The sequence below is a fragment of the Oxyura jamaicensis genome, chromosome 15, assembly GCF_011077185.1.
Source record: "Oxyura jamaicensis isolate SHBP4307 breed ruddy duck chromosome 15, BPBGC_Ojam_1.0, whole genome shotgun sequence".
Lineage (NCBI taxonomy): Eukaryota > Metazoa > Chordata > Aves > Anseriformes > Anatidae > Oxyura > Oxyura jamaicensis.
This window is the reverse complement of record NC_048907.1, coordinates 1,828,980-1,845,971: the sequence shown is the minus strand read 5'-3', so window position 1 is coordinate 1,845,971 and position 16,992 is coordinate 1,828,980. Positions and strand designations below refer to the sequence as shown.

General features: G+C 60.9%; 1 protein-coding gene and 1 long non-coding RNA gene across 4 annotated transcripts in view; one reads left to right on the top strand and one right to left on the bottom strand.

Moving 5' to 3' along the window:
* Nucleotides 1-3,792, bottom strand: part of LOC118174900 — a 15,391-nt gene extending 11,599 nt beyond the window's left edge. The window contains exons 1-2 of the long non-coding RNA XR_004754799.1: nt 3,781-3,792; nt 1,246-1,251 (exon numbers count right to left, since the gene is read on the bottom strand). This is a non-coding gene — a long non-coding RNA (uncharacterized LOC118174900). The remainder of the gene's footprint in view (nt 1-1,245; nt 1,252-3,780) is intronic.
* A 621-nt stretch (nt 3,793-4,413) lies between these two features.
* Nucleotides 4,414-16,992, top strand: part of WSCD2 (WSC domain containing 2) — an 18,951-nt gene continuing 6,372 nt past the window's right edge. Inside the window, exons 1-3 of one of the 3 annotated variants that reach the window (XM_035340669.1) lie at nt 4,414-4,932; nt 11,883-12,606; nt 16,282-16,396. In XM_035340669.1, coding sequence (XP_035196560.1) covers nt 12,243-12,606; nt 16,282-16,396 — 479 coding nt within the window. In that variant the 5' untranslated portion in view covers nt 4,414-4,932; nt 11,883-12,242. Of the gene's footprint in view, nt 4,933-5,603; nt 5,772-9,824; nt 10,470-11,882; nt 12,607-16,281; nt 16,397-16,992 lie in introns of those variants that run through there. The other 2 variants (XM_035340670.1, XM_035340671.1) reach the window with 2 other exon arrangements.

Sequence of the window (16,992 nt, the reverse complement as noted above, 5' to 3'; positions counted from 1 at the left end):
GACCAGGACCAGGATCAGGAACAGGACTGGGACCGGGACCAGGACCACGACCAGGATCAGGATCAGAACCAGGACCCGGAATGGGACTGGGACCGGGACCAGCACCAGGACCAGGATCAGGACCAGAACCAGAGCCAGAATGAGAACCAGGAATAGGACCAGGACCAGAACCAGAACCAGAACCAGGAATAGGACCAGGACCAGCACCAGGACCAGGACCAGGACTCACACTGATAGCCCTGGGACGTCACTGCTTTGGGAACAGGACAGCTCGTGGCTCTGTCAGGAGGGAAGCTCGGGGCTGACGCCGCCGTCATCCAGGAGCTGCTTTTGCAATTCCTGCTGAAAAGCCTCTCCTTCGTGTTTTTACCAAGTGGAATTTTCCTGGCGGTTAATTTGCAACGTACCGCCGGCCATTCTCACACCAGGGAATGGCTGAAGCAGTCATTCCTTTAAGACAGGAGCAAGCAGACCCAGACTTTATGGACTTTATTCTCCCTTCAGCGCATTAACATTAGCAGGAATTAGCTGCAGAAGTCTCCCTGGCGTCATTCGGAGGAGGGCAGCCCTCGTCGAGCGCTGCTTCAGGGCCACAGCTCCCAGCCAAGTGCCTAATAATAATAATAATAATAATAATAATAATGGTGATGTGCCTGCCTTTGAGGTAAGGGGAATGGCCCCGGACAGCACGGGACAGACTTACTTATTTTGCAAGGAGCCAGGAGGGGAAGTTTTGCCCCCCAGGGAAGGCACAGCCCGACGCACAAAGGGGCAAGGAGCTTTGGTGCCGCGGCGCCCGGCTCAGCCCAGCCACTTACGCAGCAGCCAGCACTGAACAAAGGCACCAAAATCCCACAGCAAAGCCACATTTAGCAATTTAACCTCCAGCTCTGCTCCTGCGTTCAAGCACCGGGATCTGTTCCCTGCTCTTTCCAGCCACGGAGGAAGGGATGGGGCAAGGACGTGGGACCCCGTGCGGGTCAGGGATGCTCTGGTGCAGCGGGGCAGGACCAGGTTGTGCCCACGGTGATGCCCGGGAGCACCCACGGCCTCCAGCTGAGCCTCACTGCTTTGGGATGAACAAAAGGGACACCAGCAGCCTGGGCAGCCTCCCAGCCCCGCTGTGCACCCACCCTATCCATGAGCTACTGCCCATGGAGCTGCCCTGTGCCCGAGCCGGGCTGGGTGCTGCCGTGGGGCAGGGGCCAGCACCACAAACGTCCCCCCATGGGGACCTTCCCCCACCCGTCACTGTCCCACGGGGGTTTGAGCCTGTGCCCGGGACATGCAGCGCCCTGATTTATTGCCTCGCCATGGAGAAAACGCTGGCTGGGAGCCCCCGTGCACCACTCATGCCCGCGGCGCTCAGGGCATTAAATACAAACCCAGACCCTGCAATGAGCGGAAGAAACGTGGAATTAATCTTGTTCTGAAGTTCATCGGGCAGACCTGCTGCGGTGGGTTGCAGCAAGGAGAAGGGCAGAGGCTGCTCTCGAGGTCCCTGTGATGCTCACGGGGCCTCAGGACGCCCCAGGAGGATTTTCACCCGCAGCAGCCCCAAACCTTTAAACTCTGGGCCCAAAATCACTGCAGGGCTGGAGGCAGCCCTACTGATCCTGAAACACCCCGGGTCCCAGGGCACGGCCAGATCCAGGCAGATATGAAGCGGTTGCAGATGTGGAGCTGCTGCCCACCCTCTGGCACGACCCCATCCATCCCCTTGACCCCATCCATCCCCTGGTGTCCCCTGGTGTCCCCTGGTGTCCCGAGCTGTCCCCTCCTCCCCAGCTGTCCCCTCCTGCTGGCCCACCCTGGCGGAGCAGCAGCTCCTTGTGGTGCATTCATAGGGCAGGCTGATTTATGCCCTGCTCCCCCGGGACCCCCTGGCAAATGAGATGTTGTGTTTCAGGAGTTTATCCTGGGGAGCAAATAAATAAACCGAGGAATGGAAACCTCATGAATTTTTTAAGGAGCTTATCAAAATCTTTTCTTCTTCCCTTTTCCCTAAGGCAGGATGGCTGAAAGGGGAGCCAGCCCCTCGCTCTGCCTTCTCTGCACTCCTTTGCCCTTCAATCTCTTAATTGTCTTGCTTCCAGCTCTAATCCCCATGGCTGCCTCTTTCTTAATTATTTTTTTTTATTCCCCTCCACTCCAAATAATCACAAAAACAATGCCAACATATGGGAGGCCGCATCCACCGTGGCCACGCCGTGTTCCTCCATGGAAGGCTGTCTCACCCTCACAACATCCCTCTTCCTTTTTTCTCCTTCTTCTTCCCCAGATTCTCCCCCCGGTTGGTGGCCACGGGGCACTTCTTGAGCTCGCAGGCAGCTGCCACGCTGCGAAGGACAGGAGATCCCGTTGCTCCCAGGAGACTCGCATCCCCATCGCTGGCATCCGGATGAGTTAATTAAGAAAAAGCAGGGCACGAGAGGTGCGAGCCCCTGGGGACAGCTCCTGGAAGATGCAGTCTCCGGGAGAGATGCTCGTGGGTCCCAGGGGGCTGCTTCCCAGGGGGCCGGGAGATGCTGGTGCTGGGGCCGGTCCCTGGGGAGCCTCAGCTGCAGGATGCGGTGCTGGGGGTGCTCAGCTCGTGCCCACCTCTAGCAGAACCCCATATTTCCCCCCAAAATTTTGCCATGCCCCCCCCCCCCCCCCCCCCCCCAAGTTCAGCTCCTTCATCTTGCTCCTGCCAAAGTCGTAATGATGCAAAATGGAAATGGAGAAGAAGAGGAGGACGGGCATCTGCACCGCCAGCAGAAGCTCATTAGCTCGCGGCGCCTGGTTTTTTCCAGGCTCTGTTTTTTTTTTCTGCGCCCCCCCTCGCTCAGGTTGGCCGCAGCGGGGACAGGCACCGGCAGCTCGAGGTTTGCTGGATGTTGACTTTTCAACATAACGCCCCGATAACGCGGCCCCGCTCCCCCCGGCGTCCGGCAGGGACACCTTGGGGACAGCAGTGCTTTCGGGGACATGTCCTGCTCCCCGGTGCACTCGTCCTTAGCAGGGATGTAAGGAGCGGGTGACTCAAACGGGTCGCCACCACCTCCGTGACCCCCTTAGGGCATTGCTGCAGGCTCCGGACTCCTCCTCGGGATGAAGGCAGAGCCCCCCCTGCCCCTCTCCAGCCCCAGCAGCCTTGGGTTTGGGCATCCCCAGCCCCACCGCGCTTCTGCTGTGCCACCGGGGAAGCGCTTGCTGCTCAAAACGCTGACGTTTCGAAACACAAAAGGCCTGAACGTGGTGGCTCCAGAACCAAACTTGTTTTTCTATATCCCGGCTCATTAGAGACACAGTGCAAGAAGGCAGCGAGCGAGCCATTTAAATTGTAGATTCTGACCTTTACGCTTAAGATCTTCTCAGACATCCTGTTTACGGCTTTTTTTTTTGTGTGCTGGCACTTCATAATCCTCAAAATGAGATTTTACGCAGCCCTTTTTCGCTATTATAATGCACCACATCCTCTTTTTTTCCCCACCAAGGAGCCCCCCCGAGAGCTTCTGAGCAGGGCCACCGGTCAGCGCCGCAGCCCGTGGCCGTGGCTGGGGAGGGGACACCCCGCTGCCGTGTCCCCAGCTGAGCGGGGACCCTGGTGGCCTGGTTGGGTGCCCCCCTGTCCCTGCGCTCACGCAATGGAAGCCGCAGGCTCAGCTCCCCTTGATAAGGCTGTTTGTAGAGACCTCAGCGGTCCCTTTTGGCTGCAAGCCCTACGTCAAGGGGCATTTGGTGACATTGGCACTTGGGGACACTTCAGGGCAAGGTCAGGGAAATGCCCTTAAGCACCTGTGGAACAGGGCCAAGCCTCACCAGGAGCAGCTCGGAGACCCAGAGCGTGATCTGGAGTCACTTCATTTATATCTGGAATCACTTGGTTTATATCTGGAGTCACTTCATTTATATCTGGAGTCACTTCGTTTATATCTGGAGTCACTTCGTTTACATCCTCTGGGAATCTCCACGTTTGAGCCTGGCCTCCCCAGCCCAGCATCCCCGGTGGCTCTCGGTACGGGCCCAGAAAAAAATAAAAATAAAAACGAAAGTCTTTGAGAGCTATTTTTTGCGAGTGTTATTTTAAACCGCTGCCTCTGAGTTCCCCACACCCCCGCCAACACGGCTGCGCTCGCCTCGCCTGCCGGGGCTGACCAAATTCACGTTGGGCCGCCCTGCGCGTGCTGCAGAACCCCACAAATTTGCACTTCTCAGCCACTTCCCTTGACCTGCACCCCCAAGCTGTCCCCGAGCTGGAAGAGCAGCGAGCTCTGGGCAGGCAGCAACTTCCTTCTGCGGTGATGCCCGTGCAGGGCGCGCACCGTGCATCCCAGCAGGAGACCTGGAATTGAAGACGGGAGCTGTGGGATGGCAGCCCGGGCGTTACGCCACGCCAGAGCGCGGTGCTGGCCCCGTGGGGCTGGGGGGACAGCTCCCCGCTGAGCCTCCAGCCTTGGCCGCAGGGAGGGAGGCAGCGCTGGCGGGGTGTTTGCAAGGGCAGAGCGCGCAACCCGGCGCTGGGGAGATAAAAATAGTGCGCGCAGCTCCGCAGCCCGCTGCGTGGAAGCCGAGGCAGCGCTCGCCGGGCTGGTTTCCTATGGAAACGCCGCCGCCGTCCCTGCCTGCGCCTGCCTGGGGCAGCTTCGGATGCTCCCTCGCACATGGATGCTCCCGCAGCCAGCAAGGACGGAGCTGAGGCTGCAGTTTCCCTCTGCGGGGGGACGTTGCCAGGATCCGGCCCTCTCCCCGCTGCCGCTCGCCTGGAGCTCGAGGCCTCCTCACCGCCGGCTCGGAGACCTCGTGGGGTGCCCTGTGCGCCCCGAGCCCCTCGCGTGGGGTCCACCAGCAGGATAAATCCCCCCCGCGCCCTCGCCTGAGACAAAGGCACTTTGCAGAAGAAGGGGCCATGTCGCCAAGGGTCCCTGCCCGAGCGGTGCTGAGGCACAGGTATGTGCTCCGGATCCTGGTTTCGTCGCGTCCTGGCTCCGAGGGGTGGCTGGGGGGGGTTGGAGCAGCAGGGGCTGGAGGCAGCCCCCGGGGCTTCCAGCTGCCTACACCCCAGAAACTCCCCTGCACCCCAAAAACTCCCCTGCACCCCAAAACCTCCCCTGCACCGGCACGGCTGGAAGTTGCCGAGAGAAGTGGGGGCAAAAATCCCCCCTGGTATCTGATGCCCGGAATTCTTCCTGCTCAGGGGAACTTTCCCATTTTATCATTTAATCCTTTTATTCATTTATTTATTTTTAATTGCTCTGGCCCCCAGTAAAAGATTAAATATCTCCCCCCCACCCCTCCCCTCCCCAAGCCGTGACTGACCCCAGCAGGGGCCGGGAGCGCACCGGCGGGGGGGGGACCGGGGATGCTCCGCGCTGCGCTCGGAGCCTCGCCACCACCCGGGGGAGGGGGGGGGGCGCCCCCGGCCGGGGTCTCCCGCATCCACCCCCCTCAATGCCACCCCCCACCCTCCGCTCCTCCGGGAGCCGCAGGGGGGGTCCGGGAGCGGCGGGGAAGGAGTTAAGCGGCAGGGCCCCGGCGGAACCGGGCAGCTCCGTTAAATCCCGGCGGCGGGGAGCGGCTGCGGGCAGAGAGCGGCGGCTGCCGCCGGGCCGCATCCCGCATCCCTCCCGCATCCCTCCCGCATCCTCCATCCCGGCCCCGAGCGCTGGGCATGGCTTGGCCCCGGGGGGGGCGAGCCGCAGCCGGTGCCCGGCGCCCCCTCCCCGGCCCCGGGGGCGGCGAGCGCATGGAGCGGGGGCGGCAGCGGGCGGGGAGGCCGCCGCGAGCAGGTAGGGGAAGGCTGCGGCTTTGGGGGGGGGGAGAGGGGGGCGAGAATCGAGGGGGGGAGGTTTGGAGGGTCGGGGGTTTGGGGGGTCCGGGATTTGGGGTCGGGATTTTGGGGTGTCGGGGGTTTGGGGGGTTCGGGGTTTGGGGTCGGGATTTTGCGCTGCGGGGCTGGGAGGAAGGGGTTAACCCCCCCTAACAACAACAAAAAAATCGACAAAAAAGCATAAAGCGCAACAAATGAACTCGGGGAGGGGGGGCGCTGTGGTCCCCCCCTCCCCAGTGCTGGTGGGAAGCCCCCCGCAGCGACCTCCTGGGGTCCCCGGGGAGATGCACGCTGCGGGTGCGGGAAGTTGTGGGGGGCTCGGGGGGGTCCCCAAAGGCTCCAGGCGCTCTGCAGGAGCTGGGGATGTATCTCCCCTGGGCAGGGGGGGTTTGGTCTGTGTCCTGCTCCTGGTGCAAGGGGCTCCTGCCCCCCCGAGACACAGGGGGCAAGCGGGGAGACCCTCTCCTCCTCCCCAGACTTTGTGCAGAAGCGTCCTCGGCAGGGGAAACTGGCAGCTGGTGATCCTTTCCAGCCAGCCTCCCCTATTCGTTTTCTTCCTCCGGCACCCGCACTGGCAACTTATTGGAATATTTTAATATAAAGTTAGAAAAAAACATAATAATAACGCGCGTGCATGGAAAAGCAGGAGGCAACTGGAAAGCGCGTGAAGGTTACCTTGAGCTGAGGGTTACGGTTGCCCGTCCCTGCCTCCCAAAAAAAGCAGAATTAAATAAAGTTTCTCAGCAATTTGGAGCTGGGGAGCATGCTCCAGTAATGGGGTCCGGCCCTGGGGTGCCCCCCTGGACCCCCCCATTCGCACCCTGCCATGCCGTGAGCTGCTGGGGCAGGGTGTGCTGGGTTAGCCCTGCTGCTGGAGGCGCAGGGCTGGCCTTTTCGTGTCCAGCACCAAAAAGCATCTTTCTTGTCCCAGAGACAAAAACCTCATCCTTAGCAGAGTCCACCCTTGGCAGAGACACTAACCGTGGCCCAGGCAGGATGGGGAGCAGGGGAGAGCAGGGGCTGGCTCTCTCCATCATGGTCCTGGGCATTTTGGGGGGACCTAGGGGGCCAGGAACTGAAGCCCTGGAGTAACTCGGTGTAGTGGGAGCTGCCGGGTACGTGCACAGGAGCAGAGAGCGTGGCGTAATTTGGCCAAGTGCAGCCGAACGAAGGCAGCCCCAGATGTAACGCAACATTTTGGCACCGCACGTTGGTGTTGGCTTGATTTTTAGACCTATTCCCTCCTGCCTCGCTGCTTTGCCGTGCCGGGCTGTGCTGCTGGTGCGTTGCGGAGCGGCAGGAGGGATTTTTCTTCCCGTTCCTGTCCTTGATGTTCTCCTCCGGCGCTCTGGGCTGCAGAGATGGTGGCTCTGCCATCAGGGGGTTCCTACAGCGAGCTGAAACCTGTGGGGTCTGCAGCAGCGGTGGGAGCCAGCAGCTGTGCAGTGCCTTCATCCCATGGGGACAAGTCACCGTCCCCAGACCTGCCACCCCCTCCCAGCCCCAGCCCCTCTGCCGGGCTCCCGGAGCCTGCAGCGTTCAGGGAAAACGCAGATTTCTTCCCAAACTGTGCCTCCAGCCCCCGTGCAGCAGGATGCGAGGGTGATGGGTGTGCAGAAAAAAGAAATAACTCAACCCCTCGGGAGCGGAGGCTTTGAAACGAGGGCTGCGAGAGCTAATCTTCCTCGCTGTATTAATTCGAGCAGGCTGCAGAAGGCATTGTCTGCTGCTCGAGGAGCTGGGTTTCTTAATTGCCCCAGTGATGTGAATAATCCCAGATTACCGAGGGCTGAGCAAAGGCCCCGCTGCAGGGACCTGGAGGAGCAGAGCGGGGGCTTCGCGGGCAAATCGGGTTTGTCTCCCCTCCCCAGGGGATGTCGGTGGGGATCAACCAGGGACCGGCCACGCTGGGCCCTCTGGCAGCACCCACAGGGAGTGTTTTGGGGGGACACCTTCCTGCACGGTGACCCCATGGACGTGGCCGTGAGCTTGGTGGGATTCAGGCTATGCCCCACGAGGGGTGGTCCTGGTGGTGCTGCTAGCACCTGGGTCACCGTGTGAGGTTTTCCCTGGGGGCTCTGGCTTTGTCACCTGGTGTTGTCACCTCGCCATGGCCCCTAAACCTCAGCACAAAGGTCTGGCTGCGGGATCCCTTCCTGATCATGAAGCACAAGCAAGAAAACCGCCAGCGCTGCAGCTCCCTGGGGAGCAATGAGCCTGGGGTCTGCAGGATCCAGCCGCGATGGCTCGGGGCCGCTCTGCCACTGCAGCACTGCACCGCGGCCGGCCCCCCTACCCCAGATCCCATCCCCTGGGGTGAGCAGCGTGGCTAGGGGTGGAGGTGGCCCTGGGGATGCTTCGCTGCCCGGGATGCAGCCGGTCTCACGAGGGCAGAGGCAGCAGCGAAGGCGGCCGCTGCCGAGCGCTCGTCCCCTCCGGTGGGTGTCTTGGCTCACCGAGGCTCGCTGAAAACCGTAACTGGATTTTGCAGACTGGGCATAAAAGACCTGGCACGTAATGCTTATTAAAACTCATTAGGTTAAGCCAATTTCCAGATGCAGTGTCGTTTGAATGAAGTTAAATCACCTTTTTTTTTTTTTTTTTTTTCACGGGGCTTAAGTGTCGAAAGGGTGCCAGGGGCGAGGCTGGCTTATTTTTGTGTGGTTTTGGGGGACTGAAAGGAGGGGGAGGGAAGGAGCACGGGCTGGGAGCAGCGATTCACGTGGCCGAGATGGAGGAGATCACCAAAATGCTGCTGGGTGCCGTGGCCAGCACCAGCCCGGCCCTGTCTGCATCCAGGAAAACTGCAAGAAAAATGTGCAGATCAGCGAGGCGGCTGCAGGCGATTGAGGCACGGAGCTCCTGTCCTGGCCTCGCGAGGGAAAAACATGGCAATGATGGCAAAACTGAGGCTTGGCAGCTCTGCGCGGGGGTGGTGCTGGTGCTGGGACTGGGATGCTCCTTCCCCGAACCCACTCGGGTGCTGTGAAAAGAAACCCAAGCCAAGAGGCTGTGCAATTAGCGCGGCAGTGTTTTCGGGGATCTCGAGGCCTCCTGTAAAGGTTAATCACGCCGTTCTGGGCACGGCGTCCCTGCGGAGGAGAGGAGCTGCAATAGGGGTCGCCTCCCAAGCTCGGAGCTTCGTGCCCAGCTGGGCACAATTTTCCCCTCGCCTCGGTCAAGTGCTGAGCTGGTCAGTAAATCTGCTCCGGAGCAGATAGAAATCGTTTCCTGCCCGTGAGCGAGACAGTCAGCTGCCCAATTTCAGCTCGAACCCTCCATCGATTCCCAGCCAGGAGGAAGATTTGCAAACCTTCAGACGTGTTTGGAAATCCTGCAAAAAAAAAAAAAAAAAATCTATCAGCAGGCGGCCAGATCCTGCTCTGGATTTACAGATCAGGCCGATACATCCCAGATTGTTTTCCCTTTGCATATCTCGGGGTCTCGGCCCACAGAAGGGGCTGCAGAGCCCACTTGGGCTGACCCCAAGCCCCACGCTGTGCTTACAGGTTGCCGACCATGGCAGCGCTCCGTGGCTGCGCCGTGCACGCATGGAAACCTTTCCTGCGCCCCCCTCCCCGCGGGGGCATGCGCAGGCACATTTCTCAGTGGGATTAAGGCAGGGAGCAGCCGAATTCATCAGGTTTCCTTCGGTTTGAAAGCAGCCTCCTGCTCGGTGCGCCCAGCTCGCCCCCGGCAGAGGCAGTTTTGGGTGCCGGGTGCCGCAGGAAGGCGCACCCATGGGTGCTGTGACCCACCGGCGTGGCTGCAGCAGGGCTGCAGGAACCTCGGCTGTTCCCAGCCCCATTCTGCTCAGCCTCTTTCCCAGCAGTGTTATTTAAATTCAGCCGAACGCATCTCATTTTCTGCTCCTGGTTTGCAGAGCGGGACGAGCGTGCGCCGCGCGGGGAGCGCAGCCGGTGGCAGCTTCCCCGGGGAGCTCGCGTTGCCCCCACTCCTGCCGGGGCACCGAAGGGCACGACGGCCCCGTGCTGAGGAGCCACGAGGTTCCCCCACCCAGCTGGGGGCTTCAGGGGGACACCAGCCCCAGGGACCCGTGCCCTGGGTCCTGCTCCCCGTGTGGGACCGTGCCGCGTGGGTGCGTTGGTGCCACCGGGCACGTCGCCCTGCCCTGCCTGCCAGCCTGTCCCATCCCTCGCTATTTTAAAGCCCTATTCTTTCCCCGTCCCGCTGATAAGAAATGCTAACGACGTGATGAAATTGGATAGTTCAATCGCCTGCTCCTCCTAATGGAACTCTTGTGTTCGTTAATTTGCTGTTTTTAATGGGCTGATTGTTCTCCGGTGGCTGGGCGAGCCACGTGAGCACTCGAGCGCGTTTTGCAGTGGTCAGATGTGAGGTGGTGCTTGAAGGCAACTGAACCTTGGTGCTCAATAATTGCAGAGCAATTTGGAGATAAGGCCCCAATGTATAATTTATCGGCGCTCCGTCCACCCCGGTCACGAGCAGCCGCAGAGCGCGGCGGGGCCCCGTGCCTCCCCCCCAGGCACCGGCTGCGCGTGGAGAAGGAGTCTTGGGACCGGGGGGGATCCCTGCAGCAGGACAGGAGCTGGGCACAGGGTGCTGCCAAGCCAGGATCCACTCTCCCAAGACGTCCCCGAGGGTTTCAAGCTCTGGCAGGAGCACGAGGGTGGAGGTAGGCAAGGATCCAGCCCCCCCTTGCTGCTGCTCCCCAGGCTGGCTCCGTCCCCTGGCACCCCGGAGCAGCAGGGGCTGGGGGGGCTACGGAAAATAAACTGGCGAGGGCTGGGGGATAAATAACTCGTGGTAGTGCTGCTGCCTGTCCCCAGCCCGGGATGAGCGGGTTTGTTACGGGCTGCGGGTCCCCATCCGTGTCCCAAGTCCCTGCTGAGGCAGGATGCGGCCCCGTCGGTGGCTCCGCTGGCCGCGCTCGCTGTTTGTAAAGCCCGGCCAGCCAGGGAGCAGCGAGAGGAGCGCATTATCTCCTCCAGACAATTAGTGGAGGCATTAATGGAATATATGCAAATGTGCGGTAATTGACCTGCGACTCCGCGGCTCGGGATGGAGAAGGATGAGCTCCAGATGGCTTAACGAGAGCGACTGGAGCCCCTTCTCTCCGGGCGGTGCTGCCTCGCCATCGCCTGCCGTGATCGAGCTGGGGCTGGAGGAGGTGGGCGGCAATGGGGATGGGGACATGGGGACATGGGGACAGGGACAGGGACAGCAGAGCTTGAAGGTGCCTGCTGATGCAGAAGCCCGATACCAAGTAATCTCCTTGCTCAGCTGCTACTCCGAGTTTACTCAGCCTTTACTTACTGGGGCTAGGGAGGAGCTGGTGTGTGGAGACCCCCGGGGGCACCCCCCAGAGAGAGGGTTGTTGGGGGGGCTGCACAAAACTCACCCAAGAGGTGATTGAATAACTACTCCGGGAGCCCAAATTAAAATATTTATGTATAATTCATGCCATATGTTCCGCCAATATTTTTTATTTAATCAACTGGAGGCAGATGGCAGGAACGTAGAGGCCATTAAACTAATGGCACTTTGTCTTCCCATTTGTTTTTGTCTCCTTTCCGAAAATAAGACGAGCGAGTGACAGGCAGCAAGGCCCGGGTGTGGGATGGTGGCCACAGGTCGCGGGAATGCCGGTGGTGACATTTCCCGTGGTGACATTCCCCACGGTGCCACCAGGCTTGGCTCGCCCCTGGCCTCTCCATGGCACCGTGGCTTGGGGTGGGCGCAGCGGGAGGATGCTACGGGTGCCCCCGTCCCCGGAGAGGCTGCAGCATCGCTGGTGCAGGCCTGGGAAGGGGGCAAAATCACAACCCCACGTGCCCTGAGCCTTCCTGCAGCTCTCCTGTAGCACCCCCTTTGTGAATCCCCCCGGCACTGCTGGTTGCTGGTGGCTGTCGCCGATGTCACTGTGCTGCCAGCTCCCTCGTGCCCCCCCGGCTTCCCCGCAGGCGAGGGTGGCTGGAGCCGTGCCTCTCCCCTGGGCAGCTCTGGTATCAGGATCCGGCCCCGGCGATGGGGAGGTGGCTTTCCATGGGGTCCTCCTCTAACAACAGGCTTTCTCTTTGGCTTGCAGGTGGAGCTTTCTTGCCCTGGGACCGAAATGAACGGAGCTGCGCCAGGCAAAGGGCCCCAGCTGGCATCGCGGGGCCGGAGACGCGCCCGGGGGCTTCTCACTCCTCACCTGGAGAGCCGACAGCGCCTCTGCCCCTAGAGATGCTGCCCCGAGCCACCGAGCAGGGCTGCACCCACTGATCGCTCCCAACCCAGCCCCGACACCCCATGATCCCCCCCTCTGCCACGGCCTGGGGGGCTCGGCCAGGAGGGGAATAAAGCGGAGCCCCCCCCCCCCCTCACCCCCAGCGTGCCCCTTTGGGATCCCGCAGCGAAGGAGAGCAGCTCCCCGGCTCCCGCCCCGGGGAGGGATGAAGACGCCATGGCCAAATTCCTGGTGAAATTCCAGCGGTCTTTTCGGCGGAGACCCGTGCGCTTCTTCACGCTGCTGGCCCTCTACCTGGCGGCCGGCAGCCTGCTTTTCCTGCACGCCGGCTTCACGGGGGAGCCCCGGGTGGCGGGCAGCCCCCGCGGCCCCGCGGCGGGCGAGGGCCAGGAGCTGCCCTACCTGGGGGTGATGCAGCTGAGCCGCGGCTTCCCGGGGGTGGCGGGGGGCCGGCGGCGAGGGCCCTGGTTCAAAAGCACCGCCAAGGAGCCGGCCGAGAGGAGCAAAGCGGGCGACTACGGCGCGGCGCGGAGCCGCGTGCTCAAGGGCAGGAGCGGCCGCGAGAAGGACGAGGACAGAGGTAAGCCCACCGTGGTCCCCGAGGTATTTCAGGCGTGCCTCCCCTTGGTGAGATGGATTCTGAGTGCACGCTACCAATATATATTGGAAACTCATGGCAATATATATTGGAAGCTCGTGGCAATATATATTGGAAGCTCTTTGGAAGCTCAGCGGCAGCCCCCCCGGCCCCAGGGGAGGTCTGAGCCCGGAGGTGTTGGGGCTGCGTGCGCCCGGCTCCACGTGCAGGCAGGGCCAGGAGCTCCCTGCCCGCGGTGGGAGCGGGAGCATTATTAATGAACACGGATAAGCGAATGCAGTAGTTCGCATCGATTTTTAAAATGTCATCTATTTATCCTGAAGGCGGCTCTGTGCGGAGCTCACCGAGAATCTGCGTGGCCCTAAGCTGCCTGCGGGGGCTTTTCCAAGGCAGCCCGGCTCCTGCGCCACGCACCCGGTGCTGTCCCCGCCGCTGCCCCAATGCTCCTGCAGCTGGCACCCACGGGGGGCAGAGCGAGCACCCTGCAAAGCCCACCAAAACTCAGGACAAACCCTTCCCCATGCCTCTGTGCTAGGGGTTTGGCAGGCAGCAGCCCCTGGTGCGCACGCAGCCCCCGAGCCCCCTCTCCGTCAGCTCCGTGCCCCCACGGCGAAGCAGTAACTCGCCTCCTCAGCCGAGCTGCTGCGATGCTGTCGGCAATAACGTGGGCTGGGGAGAAGCAGCAACGCAGCCGGCTCCAGCACGGTGCACCCGTGACAGCAGCGTAATGGATTGCCTCGGTAATTAGGGCGATTATCCGTGGCGGGCAGCACCGAGCGACGGCAGGGACGGAGCGGTGACTACCGGAGAGGTGCCCGGGTGCCACCGGGCTCTCCCCTGCCCTGCTGGTGCTGGCGTCCTGCCCTGAGCCCCACGGGAGGTGCCGTGGGTGCTGCAGAGCATGAGAGCACTGGTGGCTGTGATGCACGTGCCTGGGATGCCCTGGTGCTCCAAGTGTCCCTGCTGTCCTGCTGCCCACGGCGTCCCGTTTGCTCGGGCACCTGCAAGTTTCTGGCTGCCCACACGGGAGCCAGGCAAGGCTGCCGTGAGTGTTCAGGTCTTGGGGCTTTTAGTGGGGAGGAATATTCACTTAAGGCACTTTCTGGTGCTAAAATGAGACAAGGAGGGGTTCCCCGGGGATGACATTTCCACCCTGGTGCTCCCATCCCATTGTGCATGGAGGGGCCGTGGGAGCACGTCTCCGTGACATGTGTGGCCGCTCTGCCCCGTTGATGCGAAGTGACACTTGGCGAGGCTTCACCAGCTGCTCTGCAGGAAGGGACCCTCAGTCACCATAAAAAAACCCAACAGCACTCCCGTCCCTGGCCTTACACACCGCGTCGTTCACCACCAGCCTCTCTCCGAGCAGCCCCACGCTGGCCACGGGGGTCGGGGCGGCTGCGGAGGGGGATGGAGCAGAGGAATTGGGCAGCTCCAGATGTCCCCAAACCCCCACCTCACCTCCTCATCCTGCCCCGAGGCTCCCCCGCGACCACTGCCATCACTGCCCACCCTTTGCCATGCTCACACCTACTGGGCTGCAGGACGAGGAGCTGTGGGCTCGGCTCGGTGTACCTGGGTGGGTCCTCGCCCATCGCCGGAGCTTTCCCAACGGCAGCCACCATCTGTACCGGTGCCGTGCGAGTGGTTCGGGGGAAAACATCTGCAAACAGGGGCTGGGGAACGGCTCAGCGCCGGCTGCGGCAGGCCTTTGATCAGCCAGCTGGAAAATCAAGGGCAGGTATTTGTTTCAAGCGTCGCCCTGCGGCACGGCCCCGAGAAAACGCCTGGGTTCTGCCTTTAATGAGCTAAATGGCACGGGGGCTAAACGGGCAGGGGAGGAGAGAAGACAGAGAGGCAGACACACAGGGGTGCTGCCTCCAGACGGGGACACGGTGCCTGTCCCCGGCCGTGTGCTCCATGTGCTGCGGGCTGGATTTGGGCTCACGCGTCCCCTGGGGACGTGTCCGGGACCGCCGGGGTCTGTGCACACCCCGCGGGGTCCCAGGGGAGCAGATCGACCTCGTCCCCGTAGCGTCCTCGCCTCTCCCTAATTATTCCAGTTGCCTTCCTACTAAGTGGCAGCACACATCTTGGAGGTAACGCACATCAGTCGGCGGCAATGGCTGGAGCGATGCCGCACCGCTTAGATCTGTCCCGGGCAAAATTAGCTGAGCGGCCAAAACCTGCTCAGCGCCGCGGAAATGCCAAGTTAAGCCGAGGGTGATTGGGAGCAGGGAGGGATGGCTGCCTGGAGGCAGCAGTTATCGGGCACGGCGCTCTCCGTCCTCCTCCACCAGGCTGGTGGGGAGCTGCTCTGCGGCACACGGGGGGGGGATGTGGGGCAGGGAATGTTGGTGCAGAGCCCCCCAGCAGGTGCAGAATGTGAGCAGGAGGGGGGGAGCGTTATCCCCCGGGGGGCTTCGGTGGGGAGGTGCCCGGGGTGGAGGTGCGGAGATGGAAGGAGAGGTGCAGGTGGGGCGGCACGGCTGGGTGGGTGCTCGGCGTTGGGATCCGGTGCCTTCTCCTTTCAACACCCACACAACCACCGCCTCGTTGCAATTTTATGTGCCCCACGGAAAATCAGAGCAGGGTGCTAACGAAGGCACCTAACGAGGAAGCCTCATGGGGACGGGGACGCGCTGGCGGTGCCGTCCCGTCCCTAGCACGAGCCCACCAAGGCACAGAGGAGCGGCACGGGGAAGGACTGCAGCCGAGGACATGGCCGTGTGCTCTCAGGTTATCAGAAAAGGGTGCATTTGTCAAACACCGGATTTCCCTGGAACCATTTATTCAGCTCTGTTCCCTGCCCGCCGGCAGCTCCGTTTGCTCCCAGCGCAGGCGTCCGTCGGCCTTCGCTTTGCCGAGCGGTGGCACTGGGCAAACCCCGTCTGCAGCAGGGTCCGGGGCTGGGAATGAGCTGCTGGGCAGAGAAAAGTTGGTTTATTTTTCCATCCCAGTGCCCGCCGTGTGCCTGGTGGGGCAGAGCTAAGGGCATCCTTTATTTTACCACTCCTCACCCCATGAAACTCGTCTCATTTTGGAGCCGCTTTGCTGGGTGTGAAGCAGGAGGACGGGAGGAGGACCACGGAGGAGAGGAGCGAGGCCGGGGATGCTGGTGGTGGAAAGGCTTCGCTTTGGGGGTTTCTGCAGGAAAAAGAGAGGAAATCCTCGGTGCACAGCCACAGCACCTTTTTTTTTTACCCGTATCAGTTGTGTCTCGGCTTTCAGCGCCTGCACTGGGTGGCTCGTGGTGTTTGCAGGGGGCACCGTGCCCACAACAAGGGAGCTTCTCCACCAAAAAAAAAAAACCAAGGGGCTCAGCTCAGCAGCCCGATTTAGGACAAAATTAGGTAGGGGCAGAGTGGAAGGGCGGCCAGCTCCCAGTGCTCGGTGCCTCTCCAGCATCCCCTTGTCCCGTCCCCATCCGCATCCTCCTGGGGACCCTCCTGGTTCTTCCCTGTGTCCCTCCTGCCCCGAGCTGCTGGGGCGCTGCAACCCATCCTCATCAGAGGCATGGATAATAATAATAATAATAATAATAAGATAATAGATAATAAAAATAAAAATAAATAAAAATAATAAAAATAGAAATAATTAGCCAACGGCTCCGGGCTCGGCCCCGGTGGGCTCTGACCCCCGTCTCTCCCCCCCCAGCGAAATACATCGGCTGCTACGTGGACAGCACGCGGCGGCGGACGCTGCGCGGGGTGTCCTTCCTGGACTACAAGAAGATGACAGTCTTCCGTTGCCAGGACAACTGCGCCGAGCGGTACGGTGGTGGGCGAGCACCGCGCCGCCTCCAGCACCCCCTCACTGCGGGGCTGCTCTGCTCCCGCGGCTCCCTGCCCCTCTCCTCTTCCTCCGTCCTCTGTTTTCTGTTGATCTGTGTGATTTTGCTTTTATTTTATGTTATTTTATTTTATTTTATTTTATTTTATTTTATTTTATTTTATTTTATTTTATTTTATTTTATTCTATTCTATCCTATTCTATTCTATTCTATTTCATTCTCTTCTCTTCTCTTCTCTTCTCTTCTCTTCTCTTCTCTTCTCTTCTCTTCTCTTCTCTTCTCTTCTCTTCTCTTCTCTTCTCTTCTCTTCTCTTCTCTTCTCTTCTCTTCTCTTCTCTTCTCTTCTATCCTATCCTATCCTATCCTATCCTATCCTATCCTATCCTATCCTATCCTATCCTATCCTATCCATCTATCCTATTCTGTTCTATTTTATTCTATTTTACATTATATTTTTAATTTGAGAGCCCCCACTTCCCTCCCCAGGAAGAAGGGGCAGGGGGCTCCTCTCCGTGCCATTCTCCCATGGGGCAGAGGGGGCAGGGCTCGGATTCGGCACCTCTGGCCATGCAGAG